The following is a 15059-nucleotide window of genomic DNA, read 5'->3' as shown; positions in this document are numbered from 1 at the left end:
AAAAAAAAATAATACCCAGCCGACGGATGGCAGATTTAGACAGGAATAACCGTGCGCTGGTCCGTGAATGAACGTACAGGCGGCCGCGGTGTGCGTGCGGACTGAAAATCGCTGGGGCGCAGCGTTAACGGAGCCCGTCTTGGCATCAGCAGCCCTTCTCAGAGATGCACAGATGTCTGGATCCCGTGGAAGCTACACCCCTCTTCTCTGCTCTCTTTTTCAAGCCGATCGGAGGCGCCTCCGTTTGATTTCGGCCTCTCACATCTGTGGAAACTAACCAATGCGGGTTGGATTTGGAGAAGGAACGGAATCATTTGTTGCGCTTCGTTGCACTGGTTTGATCCACCAGCCACAGGGCTGTGGTATAAACAATGGCGGGTCCCGAGCAGTCCCAGCAGCAGCAGCAGGTAGAGGAGAAAGCCGAGCACATAGATGATGCCGAGATGGCTCTGCAAGGTATAAACATGCTGCTCAACAACGGATTCAAGGAAAGCGACGAGCTCTTCAGGAGATACAGGTAATCCGTATTTTTGCGCACAAAAAGTGCATTTTGCATGCGAGTCAAATAAGCAATAACTGACTGAAACATCCAAACTCTTGAGTATGCAATACTTTGCTTTTAATTGCATAGTCAGGATAGTCTGTGGATGCAAATCTTGCAGAATGCTTCATAGCTGTGTCTTAAGGTGAGGCTCTGTGCAGTGATCCCCACTAAAGCCTAGATCCCTGGTTACAGTGAAAAGTCATTGTATTATAGGTGAAAACTCAACCGTCCAGTAAATAAATACAATATCAACATTAGAAGATGGGAAAATTCGGGATTTTTTCAACCCTCATTATGGAGATCCACTGAAGTAACCATGATTGCTATTCGTTCTGTACAGTCCCTCCATTCATTCTCTCTCTGTCTAGAATGAGTGTCAAACATATGGCACGTGGGCCAAAACCAGCCCACCAGCAGTGTAACTCAGGGATATCTAATTCTGGTCCTGGAGGCCCACCATCCTTAATGTTTTCCCAGTTCCCCTTCTCCAACACACCTGGATCTGGTGGAGATGTTATCCTCAAGCTTGTAGAAAAGCCCAGTGAGTCCCTCATTGCAATCAGGTGTGCTGCAACTGGGAGACACCTAAACATGCAGGACGCCGGCCCTGTGGACACCCCTGGTCTAACCTAACCTGCCATTCACAGTGTGAACATTACAGACACACTGGATTCTTTTAAATAGCAGAAACTGCTGTTTGTGATTCATTTATTTGCTCTGAAAAGTGATCCTGCAACTACTAGCTTCAGAACCACACTAGAATAAATTCACAACAACATGCATGACTTAAGGCCAGTACACTACACACCATAGGATTTGTTCAATCTTCTGCGATTCAGAGACCAACCACACACTAGAAGACAACAGAGGACAGATTTTTTTCTCTCATGATCTTCTCGTGTGTGGTGTCGCTCTGGAGAAGACTACACACCAGACTAGAAGATTCTTCATCAAAGAATCGGCTCCTCACTCTTCCAAATCTCACGTAGTCAAACGTGACTTTGTTTACATTCATCTCCACTTTCAATAATAAGCAGAGAACTCACTCATTCCCTCAGTTCATTCTGTCTGTGACAAATGAAAGCTACTTTTTTTAAATCACCAAATATCTTAAATCTTTGTCCCCAGATTGGATAGTTTAGACCAGAATAAAAACTGGTTGAGCTTTGATTAGGAAAAGTTTCATTATGCGTCCGCTCTGTCCACTCTGAAGGCACGCAGTCAGCGGAAACTTTTAGCGCAACGTTTAAAAATGATAAAGTGTTGAAGTTGCATTGATTTTATTTGTTCTTCTGTACATGAGATATTAAACTAAATGTAAAGTCGTTCTTTGTAATATGACAGTGTGAAACATATGAAGTTGTTCAAAAATTTGCTTTCAAAGGTTATTAATGCTTCTATTTTTAGGGTTGTCACTTTAGTGCATTACTTAGATTAATTAATTACACCGCAAATTAGTGCACTAAAAAAATTAATCTAATTAATCTAATCATAGCACACTTGAGTGGCAATTCAATGTGAATGGAACTGTTGTCTTATTTAGAGGTATGTTATACTGTAGTATTCATTTTGAATTGCTGTATTAAGTTAGCTTTAGTATTTATTTTGAATTTAGTTTGCTTCAGTGGCTATTTGAGACTCAGCCTTATTTTATTTCAGAATTTTTTTAATCAATATTTGTACTGTATTTTTGAACAGTGCACCGGGCCGAATTGGTTTGCTGGGATGGACTTAAACTTTTTCTTCTTTTGAATTTCTTTAATGAAACACACTGAAAGTGTTGTTAAGTTGCCTGATTGGGCTCAGAATTCGTTTTGGACGAGACGTCCTGACTGAGCTTTCATTCATCATCAACAAAAATGTGGATTTCAAATCTTCTCTTCTCGGTGTTTTCATTTGATGAGTCCTGCACTACAATCCTGTAACGTCCCTGAATTTGAATTCTTCACTTGGGGACCTAAAGCAGATATGAGATTAAAATGTGATTAATTAGATTAATTAATTACAAATCATGTAATTAATTAGATTAAATTTTTTTTTACCGCATGACAGCACTATCTATTTTACCACTCTGACCCACTTGAGACCAAGCTGGGCTGCATACTGCACATGACTAAAAACAAGCCAGTCAGCTCTCAGGATTTTAAAGCCTCCTGTACTGAATACTTTCTTTTTTAAAATCCAATAGTTTAACCTTTTTTGTAAAATTTGGGTTACATTTTAACCCCATGGTGTTGTGGAATTATATTTCTGTGTTACCAGCACCAGACCTAGGGGAATCGACAGCAAGCGGCACACAGGCTGGAGAGTGCTGTAGCCAGTATATGAAGTGGACTGTGGATCACCGAGAGGAGACGATTTTTAGTGTGTTTCCCAGACCACAGGTCGTTTATTCTGAGCTACATGTGCAATCAACATTCACATTCACTGTCCAAGTGCTTGTAAATACAGAAAAAAAACAACGTTCCCTAATAAAATAAGACAAAACATAATTTAGAAATGAATAAATAAATAAATAAATAAATAAATAAATAAATAAATAAATAAGCAAATAAATAACAGTCGATCTCAAATAAATTAAAATAATGGCAGAAAAACACCACATTTCTTCACAAAATCATCAATCTTGGTTACTAAACTACCTGCAGACCCTCTTTCAATCTTACACCACAGCAGGACACGCTTAATGACGGAAGTGAACAAAATGGCGGCGTGTACAAGAAAAACGGGGTGACATACACTCAAAATAACCTTTCTTCTTACAGAACATGCAACTGCAACATTTTAGCAGAATATAAAACATATTTACAACAACTTGATTAATCTGTCACTCAACACACTTAAAGTCATGGTTCCTCTGACATCTTTGAAAACACGCAATAATCACCCAGCTTACACACACTAAAGTTAACTAAAAGACGAAATGTATGAATCACACAAAACTTAATGTAGTCTTTTTCCAACTCACTACACTCTCCCCTGCTTTAAGAGATGTCTCCGGACATCAGGAACTAAACAAATATCGTCATGGAAAAGTCAGTGTTGTCATCTTGTCGATTCACATGTACATTAGTCAGTTGTCGAAGCGTTGGTCATTATGCTAACATGTCCATACTGGCATGGAATAACAGTAGTCAGGTGTCGTAAGGCGTCACAGGGTAAGGGAGACATGCAAATATCAGATTTTGCTCCAGGTTGCCAAGGGTGATAGGAGGGCTGTCCCATTCGGTCGTATGTGAACACCTCTCGAGGTTTCACAGCTCTGGTTGACCTCCTAACTGGTGGCGCATCGTGTCCTGGTGTCTGCACCAGTTTCAGCTCTGTAATCTTGCTCTTCGGATCCTCCCAATCATTTTCCTCAGATGGTCCGTCATGAGGTTCCCCAGTAGGTGGTGTTACTGGAGGAGTGGTTATTTGTACTGGTTCTGGAACAACCGGCTGTGAGGAACTTTGCTGTTGTGTTTCAATCATCTGCGCTCCTTGTCTTATGGGTTGAAACTCTGAAGCTGCAGCTCTGAGGTTACTGTGGACTTCTGACTGAGGGATACGGGGTCTTACTGAACCCTGAATTTCCCCCAGTGTTGTACGTCGCTTTGGATGCTGCTATCTGCTAAAAAAAAAAAAAAAAAAAAAAAAATTCTAGAATTGTAGAATGGACGTTGTGCTCCAGTGGCTCATGACTGATAATATTCAGCTCAATCAGATTGATGCTGAGGACCCAGAGATCACGGGCTGCTTGTCAGATCAGCTCAGAGTGTTTGCAGAGGGTGACGAGAACCCCCGGTGTAGTATGGAATATGGACCCCTGGAATATGAACCCGGGGTCCAGATTCCGCAGAGGAATATGGACCCCCCCTATGGAAAATGGACCCCCTTCCGTACAGTCAGCCCTTCACCTTCAGGAGACTGGCTTCACTCCGGCCCCACCACTGATCTTCAACCCAGCTGATACTCAGTGGCAGTCTGAGTGGACCAAGATCCGGGGGTTCAGGGTCCGGAAGAAGATTCCACCATCGCCAGCTGAGCCATGAAGAGGAGCCACTCTACACCGTTGCCATGTGTGGTGATGGTAACCGTTTCTTCCGGACCATCTCCTACTTCCTCACTGGTGCCCAGACAAACCGCCGCGTTCTCCATGCCCTCACCGTCCAGAACATGAAGGAGAACAACGCCACCTGCAGCACAGGATGACTACGCAGATGTCAGCAACATGGCCCAGGCCGGAGAGTATGCCAGAGAAGTAGAAATACTTGCTGTGGCCAGTCTACTCACCATTTGGGGAGGAACACAGGTGGCAGTGCTACACGCCGCTCTCTGGCCTACCTTCACCTTGTGGGGCTTCACCATTCCGCTGTGGAAAATGGACCCCTGGGTCTGTATTCTATGGGGCTCCATTTACAATCTTCACCTCGGTCTTCACCTCTCTCGTTGACATGTCTCTGTTCAGTTTGTCCACCAACACTTTGCCGTAAGTTGTCAGCTGAATGTGAAAGACGAGCTCCTCCAGCCGGTCACACCACAGTTTGAGACGCCTCTGCCTCAGCTTCAACCCGCTGTGTTTCCGCCTGCCTACAAAAATAACACCCTTATTCAAAATGTACACTTTTTCCAACTGTAATTTTATCCTTCTTTAAAACCAAAGAGGTCAACAAGCTACCAAGTGGGGGCACTTTCCAGATAAAGGATTAAAGGACATTGGGTGTTTTTTTTTTTTAACACGATCTGAAACTGAGAACATGCAGAATCAAATCCTTGTGATTTGTCACCAGACTGTTTTATCTGCTCCTCTGCTTGGAGAAGCTGATGTTAAAAAGAAATCAATGATAAGCTGGAACTGGAAAAGTCATTTCCAGTGTGCTCCTCTCGCCCCGTCTGGAGGTTTCCTTGGCTTTGCGGATGCTCTTATTGAGTCTTCGGTGTACTTCTTGTCACCGACAGTGTTTGCTATGTTCTTTTTTCTCTTTGTAGGACTCAGAGTCCACTGATGAGCTTTGGCGCCAGCTTCGTCAGCTTCCTGGTGAGTATCATGTTTGACCAAACTACACTGATATTAGGAAGACAGCTTCATACCGTCGCACAGTGCGATGGCAGCATTCCTGTGCCGAGCCCTGAGATAACCCAATCTGTCAGATGGTGTGTATCTCTGTCACCTGCAGTTTCCTCTGCTTCGCCTTTGCTTTTCCATCCATTAACATAATGGATACGTCTTCCTGTCAAGAACAGCGTTGCTCTTACAGGGAAGCACATTACCGAAATGTAGCTGCTGTCACTGGTGGCAGAGGGAGATTTTTAGGTGGTGGTCACATTAAACGGTGTACATACACACACATACACACACACACACACACACACACACTGTCACATATGATGCCAGCCTCAGTCTCTAGATGCTAGATGCTCCTGAGGGGAGCGGGGGTGGCAGCATGTGATTATCATGGTACACATCCGGACATGTTTAGTGTCGGTTTAATAGCACACGAGCAAACGTGAAACCACAAGAAACCTTTTCCTCACATCATCTCTATACAATGCATTTCCTCCTTTTGTGTGTGTGTGTGTGTGTGTGTGTCTGTGTGTGTGTGTGTGTGTGTGTGTGTGTGTGTGTGTGTGTGTGTGTGTGTGTGTGTCTGTGTGTGTGTGTGTGTGTGTGTGTGTTTCTGAGCTCGGACAATCCAAGCAGTGTCCAGAGTTTGTGCTGCTCTCAGCTGGAAGGCGTCTGCCCGACACCACACACAGCTGCACAGATGTCACCGTGTTCCCTCCGTGCAGTGTTACGTAGAAAGGGTTCTTTGTCCTTGCTTTTGTTATTCAAGGCCATTACATAATACTCTTTCACTCTTGATGCAAGGCAGAAAGCTAGCTTGTACATAAATTTGCTCTATTACCAACGGCAACTGCAGAAGGGCCACTGTTGACCCTAAAATGTTGTAACGATGATATAATTTGTTTTATGGCTGAATGATTTCTACATTTTTTTAAATCCAGCTGCTGTCGGCGTTGTGCAATCTCAGTTATAAAGTAAGGTGGCTAATAACCTGTTGAACTCATGGTGGAAACACTGCTCATCACTTGGCTGCTTATTGTGAGACTATAAAAAGGAAACATTAGCTTTTATGAAAGACTTGAGTGTTGACAACTGTTCCACAGATATCAGGAGCAGAAATACAGTAATATAATAATTACTGTGGTTATACAGAGAACAGCCGAGGATCAGGACAGGTTAACAGGTGATACAAGGCAGTGATTCCCGATGGAGGGGGCGTCCAAGACTCACCAGGGTGAATTTAAGAGGTGCAATAATCTTTTTATTTATTTAACTATAGCTGAGCACTTACCTCTTTTATGTTGCAAAAGCAAGTTTAAGTGTTGCATTGAAAGTGTGTTATTTATTCTGAAACATACAAAAAAATTAGTTTGAAATGTCTCAAGGATATGATGGTGTTGAACATGAACATCCTGTTTGTAGTATAGCTGCACAAAGATAAGATAGAGAAGTTATAATAAGAATAAGAATGCATTTAATTTTTGTTGCATTTTACATTCATAAAAATCTCAACGTGCTAAAAGGAATGATACAAAGAGATACAAAAGATCAGCAAGAGCTGTGAAATAAGCAGCAGGAGGAGGAGCAGCTGCCTCCATATGGCCGCAGAGACACAGAAGAAACGGTCAAAATACCAAAAAAGTCTGATAGAATATAGAGGAATTTCACAAAATTAGGGCTAAAAGCATCTATTGTAGTGAAAAACTGGCGAGTGACAGTAGTAAACAGTGTGTAAACCCAAAGAGTTTAATATTAACTCACACATACAGCATAGTGTGTTAAGTGTGCGGAGCGGGGCGGAGGGCTGTGTGGCTCACCTCAGTGGACAATGGTGAAAGAATTAGGATCCTTCAGTGCTGTGAGGGATGCGACGAGACAGTAAATGTAGAGCAGAGGAAACAGTGGATCAGAGCAGACAGAATGTTGTGCTTTGCTTGGATTCGTTCCTTTGGAAGTCGGCTTCGGCTCCAGGCCTGCAGCGCGACACCCAGCCTGATGCTCTCTGGAGACTGGAGCAGGAAAAAGCCCTGAGGAATGATTGTGACTGAACGAAACCTGAAGATTATCTGCTGTGTGCTCGCCAGACGCCGACCTTTGACCTGGTCGGTGAGACTTTCTGTCTTCCTCTCAGAGGCCACAGCTGGATCTGAGGTTTCTTTATCTTCCTGCCGCAGCACTTCAGGGTTCCTCACTTGAGGCATTGCAGCCATCGTTTTCCTGTAACTGCTGCAGACACATCATGTGTATCATTATTTTAGATGATGATAAATTGGAACATGTGATGATCTCAAAATAATTTTTAGACTTGTTCAATCCTTTGATGGAGCAGATCTATACTTTTGAACTACTTTTATCTTCCTCTGCAAAGATGAGAAATTTTTTAAAATTGGTAATTTAAACCAGTATAAATGGTCATTTATAAGTCAATTGTAAATCATTCATTTGATTTCAGTCTGAGAGAAATCAAACCAGGAGAGAAAAACTCAGTAACTCACCATGGAAATGTTGAAATGCTGAAAATTACGTCTTGTATGTTAAAATGTCTGTGTTTTTATGTCCGGTGCATTAAACTCATTCGGATCCAGGGGCAACAGATAACATCATAACGCAAAGTGTAATATGAAAAATGTTCTATTTAATTTAAAATCTTTTTTTTTTTTTTTTTAAACACAACTAAGTTGAATTAGGGAACCAAAAAAAGTATAATTTCAATATTAAGCCTTTTTTAAAAATGAGAACTCATGATGCGAAATACAGAGAAACGTCACTGAGCAATGTCTTAATGTCTCATGTTGCAGACTTCAGGCATGTTTTACTTACTTACCCTTCATAGAGTATTTAATGCAAGCAACACTTCAGTAACCTCATACTGGCTCTCAGTGTTGTGCTGTGGTCGCTGCTTTCATTACAACACTAAAATATCCAACGCATGAACAGAGCTGGCAACAGCAGTTATTTTAATTCTAAAAAAAAAAAAAAAAAAAAATCCAGTGAGTGCTTTTTGTTTTTTGTCATTTATGCACTTTTAGGCCCGATTACATGAGATTACACCATTCACTTTTGCAAGTGAACATTGAAACGTTGATTGAAACAGAGGAAAAAAAAGCTTTTAAAAAACCTTTCATGATACCAGGCTGACCGTCTTTTATTTCGTGGCAGAACGCCATGATGACCTTCGAGGAGGAAAAGATGCAGACGGCCTGTGACGACCTGAGGACCACGGAGAAGCTGTGCGAGAGTGACAGCGCCGGCGTGATCGAGACAATCAGAAACAAGATTAAAAAGAGTGTAAGTGCAGAGCTGTTGGAAGAGGACAGCAGCAGCAGCCGCTCCGGTGTGCACTGGCAGCGGTGAAAAGTCACAGGAATGCTCTCACTGAAGTGAGGACTGCACATTCAGACGGATCTATCGCCGCCAGGCCAGGCCTCGGTTCAGATAACAGTGTTAAAGTCCCCAGCATAATGGCGCAGGCAGCAGTGAGATCATGCCAAACCTGCTCTGCAGATTCAGTTAGTGAGCTGTGAAATTCAATCAGCAGTCTGGGCGAGTCGTGCGGGAGGGCCGTCCGGCCGCTCCGGGTCATTCAGGAAACTCCTCTTCCGTCCTCTGTCCCTGTGTGAGAAGCCTGTCTGCGCAGACGCTGCTCCTCACCGTCTGCTCCTGTGCTGCAGATGGATTCCCAAAGGTCAGGAGTTGTTGTGGTGGACCGCCTACAGCGACAGATCATCGTCGCGGACTGCCAGGTGTACCTCGCTGTGCTCTCCTTCGTCAAACAGGAGCTGTCAGGTAATCTGACTTCACCCAGCGTCACTGAGTGAGCGCTCTTCAGCCGGCATGCCTGTGAGTCTCTGTTTGGACCTGCCAGGGTAACAAACGGCTGATTCCGAGGATGGTGTTGTTCTTTCATGGCATTGACTCCGTTGCTTTTTGAAGTAATAACTGAGCAGACAAATGAAAGACAGACAGTAACAGCAGATCGGATTCTCTTGTCTTTGACCCGTAGTTGTTTCGCCGCTTCGGGGACTTGAAAGCTCGCATTCAACCAAGAATTCAGCTTCATATCAAAAAGAGCTTGAAGATAATGTGATGCCATCTGTCTGGAAGTTGAACCTTTCAACAGAATAATGTTCACAAGTGGCAACAAAAAAAAAAAAAAAAGAAGTAGGCTTTAAAAAAAACAGTGAGATGCAGCATGTTCATTTAGGTCTCCTTTTATTCTTCCATCCATTAGTTGCCTTTCACTGGCAGATGTACACAAATGTTCACATTTAAAAGTACATCAGTGCAGCGCATCCCTGAGGTGTTTCCTTTTTTGAGATGTGGTTTTACACACACATCACTTCCAAGCCGCTCAGCTGCAGGGTAGAGTCGACTGCCGTCACTCCGCTTCACAGATGTCAGATCAGATGTCTAATTCCAAGTAATGATTAAAATCTTCAACTGCAATGTACATTTACAGTGTTTCTTTTATCCAGTTAAACTTTATATAGCACCAAATACAACACAGTCTTTTCCGGGCACCATAAAAGAGACAGAGAGGAAAAAAACCCGCAGTTCCACACGAGCAAGCAAAAGCGACCGTGGAAAGAAAAAAGTCCACTTTAACGGGGAGAAACCTGCAGAACCAGGCTCAGAGCTGGAGGCTTTCTGCTCTGTCAGTTGAGGTGAAGGGATAGGAAAAGAGAAAAGGACAGAGACAGGCAGGGACTGAAAAAACGAACCTGATAAATTCTGTCTTTGTCACGAATGAATCCATTGCAGAAGGTTTTGCTCTTTCCTTTTCACCGCAGTGTGTCCGTCCTGTATTCCTCTTTGACAGCATACATCAAAGGAGGCTGGATTCTGCGTAAGGCATGGAAAATGTACAACAAGTGCCACAGCGACATCAGCCAGCTGCAGGAGGCCTGTCAGCGCAGGTCCTCCGGCAACCAGGAGTCCCTCTCGGCCGACAACGCCAACCACAACGCGCCGGTGGAGAACGGCGTGACGGCCGAGGCCCTGGACCGGCTCAAGGGCTCCGTCAGCTTCGGCTACGGGCTCTTCCACCTCTGCATCTCCATGGTGCCGCCACACCTGCTCAAGATCATCAACCTCCTGGGTTTCCCGGGCGACCGCCTCCAGGGCCTCTCCTCCCTCATGTACGCCAGTGAGAGCAAGGATATGAAGGCGCCGCTCGCCACGTGAGTGCTCGGCGCCGCTTACATCTCTGTTCACACACACGCTGTCCGCAACTCAAAGTCTTAAAACCGCTTATTTTCTACATCCACTCCACAAATCTCATGAGAGTTCTGTGCTGAAATGTTCATATATTTGTGCTGAATGTTTGGCGTCCTTTCCGGTTCTCCCTGCTTCTGTCAATGACCAAGCGGTCTGCCTGGCCAGTGGCAGACGCCAGGCAGAGCGGGTAGCCCAGATAGTCGGGCAGAAATCAATCAAAGGTGGATATGGACTTGCATAAATCAGGAGTTTGACGGACGTGTATACAGGTTCTTGTCAGTTTTATTAGCGGACAATATGTCCATGTTGTGTTCACAACTTCAAGTCAGGCTAAAGAAATGGGCCCAAAAAAAAAAAATCAGTGAGTGCCTTTAAAACAGTTTTTATAGATCGGTGTTGCTCGTTGTAGCAAACAACAGACTGTAATCAAATATTGTTTGCATGACTTTATGGAGACGTTGCATATAAACTACGCTGCTGTTCGTCAATATGGCTGTCCTTTGAAAGTACGAAAATCATTTTGCAGGTGTGTGTGTGTGTGTAATGCTTGCAGTTTGAATCTTGCATTAATAGGCCTAAGCTTCTGTTTCATTGGAAATATACAGTAAGCAAGTTGTATCCTCCACAGATTTCTCCTTAAAATTTAAAATTTCAACCAGAAACAGCCTCCCACCTCAAAAGCATCCACAGATCTCCTCTCTACGTCTTCAGCTGTATATGAATCCTCCACCACTCTGGGAAATAAAGTTGAAAACGCTATTCTGCTACAATTAGCTCGAGTAACAGCTTTTCAGAAATTCATTATTCACAAAACTACTTTCCTTTATGTTACCATCAGGTAATTTAATGGCTTATTTACATCAAGAGAGCTTCAAGCTGTCCAGATGGGAGGTGAAGCTTTTAAAAAGTGTCACTTTGAGGATGGTTTAAAGTGAAATTAAAAATGTGGTCACTTTGTTCCATTTCCTTCATCATGAACCCATAGCAGCTTCATCAGGCATTAAAGTCTTCAAAATCGAGCCCTGTGTCATCCCCCTGAACTGAAACCGCTTGATGCACATGAGAAGAGCCTCACAGCTGGAAGCTCTGCCTCTATTTCTACTTTTAGAAACTCTGGAAACCTCCAGGATGCGGTGCTCTGAGAACAAAGTGTTCTGACGGGACAATATGGAAGTAAAAGCTTTTTAAGCTGTGGTGGAACCTGGTTACATGTTTATGTTTACACTGGGCTTTAATGTGTTCAAAGAACCATTTTAAATTCTACTTTACAGGAAGGCAGTTTAGCGAAACTTCTGCTAGATCCTGTTAGTACTTTTAACGGCTGCATTTTAAAGTGCTTGGTGTTGGACCCTGCATCGTGACAGCAAGCAGAATGGACTCATTTATACATTCGATAAAATGACCTGAGCGAGTACGGCACCATGAAAGAATTAAATCTGAATATGAACATGAATAACAGTGTCAGATAGACGTCAGGTTTTTGATTTCCCAGAGAGCCCTGTGTTTGATGGCGCCTGTGTGGCTCTCCTGTTTTCTGGTGCAGGTTGGCCCTCTTGTGGTACCACACAGTAGTGCTGCCTTTCTTTGCTCTGGAAGGCTCCGACACACACGCAGGGCTGCTGGAGGCCAAAGCTATTCTGCAGAGGAAGTCGGTGGTCTATCCCAACTCGTCTCTCTTCATGTTCTTCAAAGGACGCGTGCAGAGGCTAGAGGTGAAGCTCAACGCCCTTCCACGAAGCAAAGCAGATAGAAACACAGACCCGCTCTTTATTGACTGTGTATTCTGTTCTCAGTGCCATATCAACAGTGCTTTGGCCTGTTTCCATGACGCACTAGAGCTCGCTTCAGACCAAAGAGAGATCCAGCACGTGTGTCTCTATGAGATTGGTAGGTGCAGCCGTCGGTTCCAGGCCGCAGTGAGATGTCGCTGTGTTTCACCCTCCTCTCGTGTTTGGATCAGGTTGGTGTAGCATGATCGAGATGAATTTCGAGGATGCATACCGGGCGTTCGAAAGGCTGAAGAACGAGTCTCGCTGGTCGCAGTGCTACTATGCTTACTTAACTGGCGGTAAGTCCAACACACAGTCCGGATTGAACCTTTCTCACCTTTTCACATGTCTTTCTCATCCTGACAAATATTAACTGGTATAAAAACATGGAGGATTAAAACTGTTGGAAGAGATATTCTGCCACTAATCAGCATTAAGAGTGAATCATAAACTCTTGAACGTTCTGTTTGAAGCCAGTGAAATCATCTTTATTCTGAGGAAGTCAGCCGCAGCGTTCTGTTAAGGTTCACATCAGTGATACAGTGGGCGTAGTAGGAGTCATAACTCTTGATCATGATGAAATCCATTGACGCACACACACACACACACACACACACACACACACACAGTGTTAATGGAAGGTCAGAACAGCCATTTTTCTGATTGTCATTGTTGAAAACGTGCCGTGAAAATCCCTAAAACCATAAAAGACAGATCGTTGGTGCTATCAGCAGACATGCTGGATGGGCTTTTCCCATCTGCTGTTGGAGCAGCTCAGGTACAGGATGACACACTGCATCAGTCCCAAACCGATCAGCAGCGTCCGCGGTCTTCCTCTGGTGATTTGCTCGTTGATGTTTCTGTTCTCTCTCAGTGTGTCAGGGTGCTGCAGGCGACCTGGACGGAGCCAGCGGAGTTTTCAAAGACGTGCAGAAGCTGTTCAAGAGGAAAAATAACCAGATCGAGCAGTTTGCAGTAAAAAGAGTGAGAATTACACCAACGCTTCTTTTTTTTTTTTTTTTTTTTTGAGTTCATCATTTGAAAGCCACACCCCAAGTGTTTCGCAGGTTTCAGTTTTGTGCTTGGTTTACTTCCGCAGGCTGAGCGGCTGAGGAAGATGTCGCCCACCAGAGAGCTATGCATCCTCGGAGTCATCGAGGTCCTTTATCTGTGGAAAGCACTTCAGAACTGCTCCTCCTCCAAACTGCAGATCATGAATCAGGGTGAATTTAACACACGGAGAGGAGGAGGACTGCTTCAGGCAGACCCCGGCTCCCCCTGCACTTCCTAAACTGCTGCACCTGCGTGATGTTTTTTCCCGCCTGTGTTTCTGTTTGGTCAGTGTTACAGAGTTTAGATGAAGCTTCTTGTAGAGGCCTGAAGAATCTCCTGCTGGGTGCCATTCACAAATGCCATGGAAATATGAGAGATGCCATTCAGGTATTTCTCTACACCAAGCAGCTGAATGACTCTGCAGTTATTCTCCTCTGGGAGCTTTATTTTTCTCATCCTCTTCCTCTTTGTTTCCTAGTCTTTCCAGATGGCGGCCAGAGACGAGTACGGACGGCAGATCAACTCGTACGTTCCGCCGTATGCCGTCTATGAGCTGGGATGTATACTCCTCGCAAAGCCAGAGGTCAGTCTGCTCTACTCGGATTGAAATTCGTCACATTTCTTCTGCAAACGGTTGTGCCCGGTATTAATATTGCGATTTCTTCATTATTATTCAGACGGTAGGAAAAGGGAGATCATTGCTTCTGCAGGCAAAGGTAAGATTGAATGTTTGCTTTTTTTTTTTAAGATTTAAAAAATGAAATGTATGCTGTAAGAGATGATGGGCCTGATTTACTAAAGGATTGCACGTACAAAAAGCTGACCTCTACATGTCCGATGCGAAGAATAACACTCACACCCTCAAGTTAGTGTTTTTTCTGTCATGAATGTGAAATATGAGACATGTATCCCAGATAGCACATGATGCTGGGAGGATAAATTATTAATGGACAATGTGTTTTACTACATCTAAAAACACTTGCAGTATTTATTTTTTGTAGATTTTATTATAAAATATTGTACTAAAGATTTGTTTTTTTTTTTTAAGATTTATTTGCAAACTTCCGCCATGAATTTCTGTTGATGTGGTTGCTCAGTGCCGATCACTTCATATTGACCATACAAACCAACACTAATCATAACGTAAACAGAGTCTGATACATGCAGAACCCTCATTTAAATGCTGTTGTTTCCGTACGATGTTACGCGTCGTGTTATTCTTCACCAGCTTTACACGTTTCTCGAGGGATCTGAGTAACTCAGATGAAAACTCAGTCTAACTGTCTAATCTGAAATGTTTTAGGAGGATTTCACAGGCTACGACTTTGAGAATCGGCTTCACGTCCGCATCCATTCTGCCCTCGCCTCTTTGAAAGAAGTAGTGCCTCAGTGACTCCGGACAGGCGAAGCTGCAGCGGCTCAAACTTTGCAC

At 43.7% G+C, this 15059-nt stretch overlaps 1 protein-coding gene across 1 annotated transcript; it reads left to right on the top strand.

Moving 5' to 3' along the window:
• Window positions 1-137: 137 nt before the first annotated feature.
• On the top strand, window positions 138-15059 carry LOC115381457 (tetratricopeptide repeat protein 39C-like). The gene is made up of 14 exons (XM_030082851.1): window positions 138-517; window positions 5513-5561; window positions 8748-8876; window positions 9260-9374; window positions 10408-10768; window positions 12349-12517; window positions 12599-12692; window positions 12766-12873; window positions 13449-13558; window positions 13674-13797; window positions 13917-14014; window positions 14106-14210; window positions 14305-14343; window positions 14931-15059. The coding sequence occupies exons 1-14, from the start codon at window positions 372-374 to the stop codon at window positions 15018-15020; spliced, it is 1737 nt and encodes a 578-aa protein (XP_029938711.1). The 5' UTR covers window positions 138-371; the 3' UTR covers window positions 15021-15059.

This window comes from Salarias fasciatus, chromosome 23 (genome assembly GCF_902148845.1).
Source record: "Salarias fasciatus chromosome 23, fSalaFa1.1, whole genome shotgun sequence".
Lineage (NCBI taxonomy): Eukaryota > Metazoa > Chordata > Actinopteri > Blenniiformes > Blenniidae > Salarias > Salarias fasciatus.
This window is presented reverse-complemented; position numbering and strand designations above follow the sequence as displayed.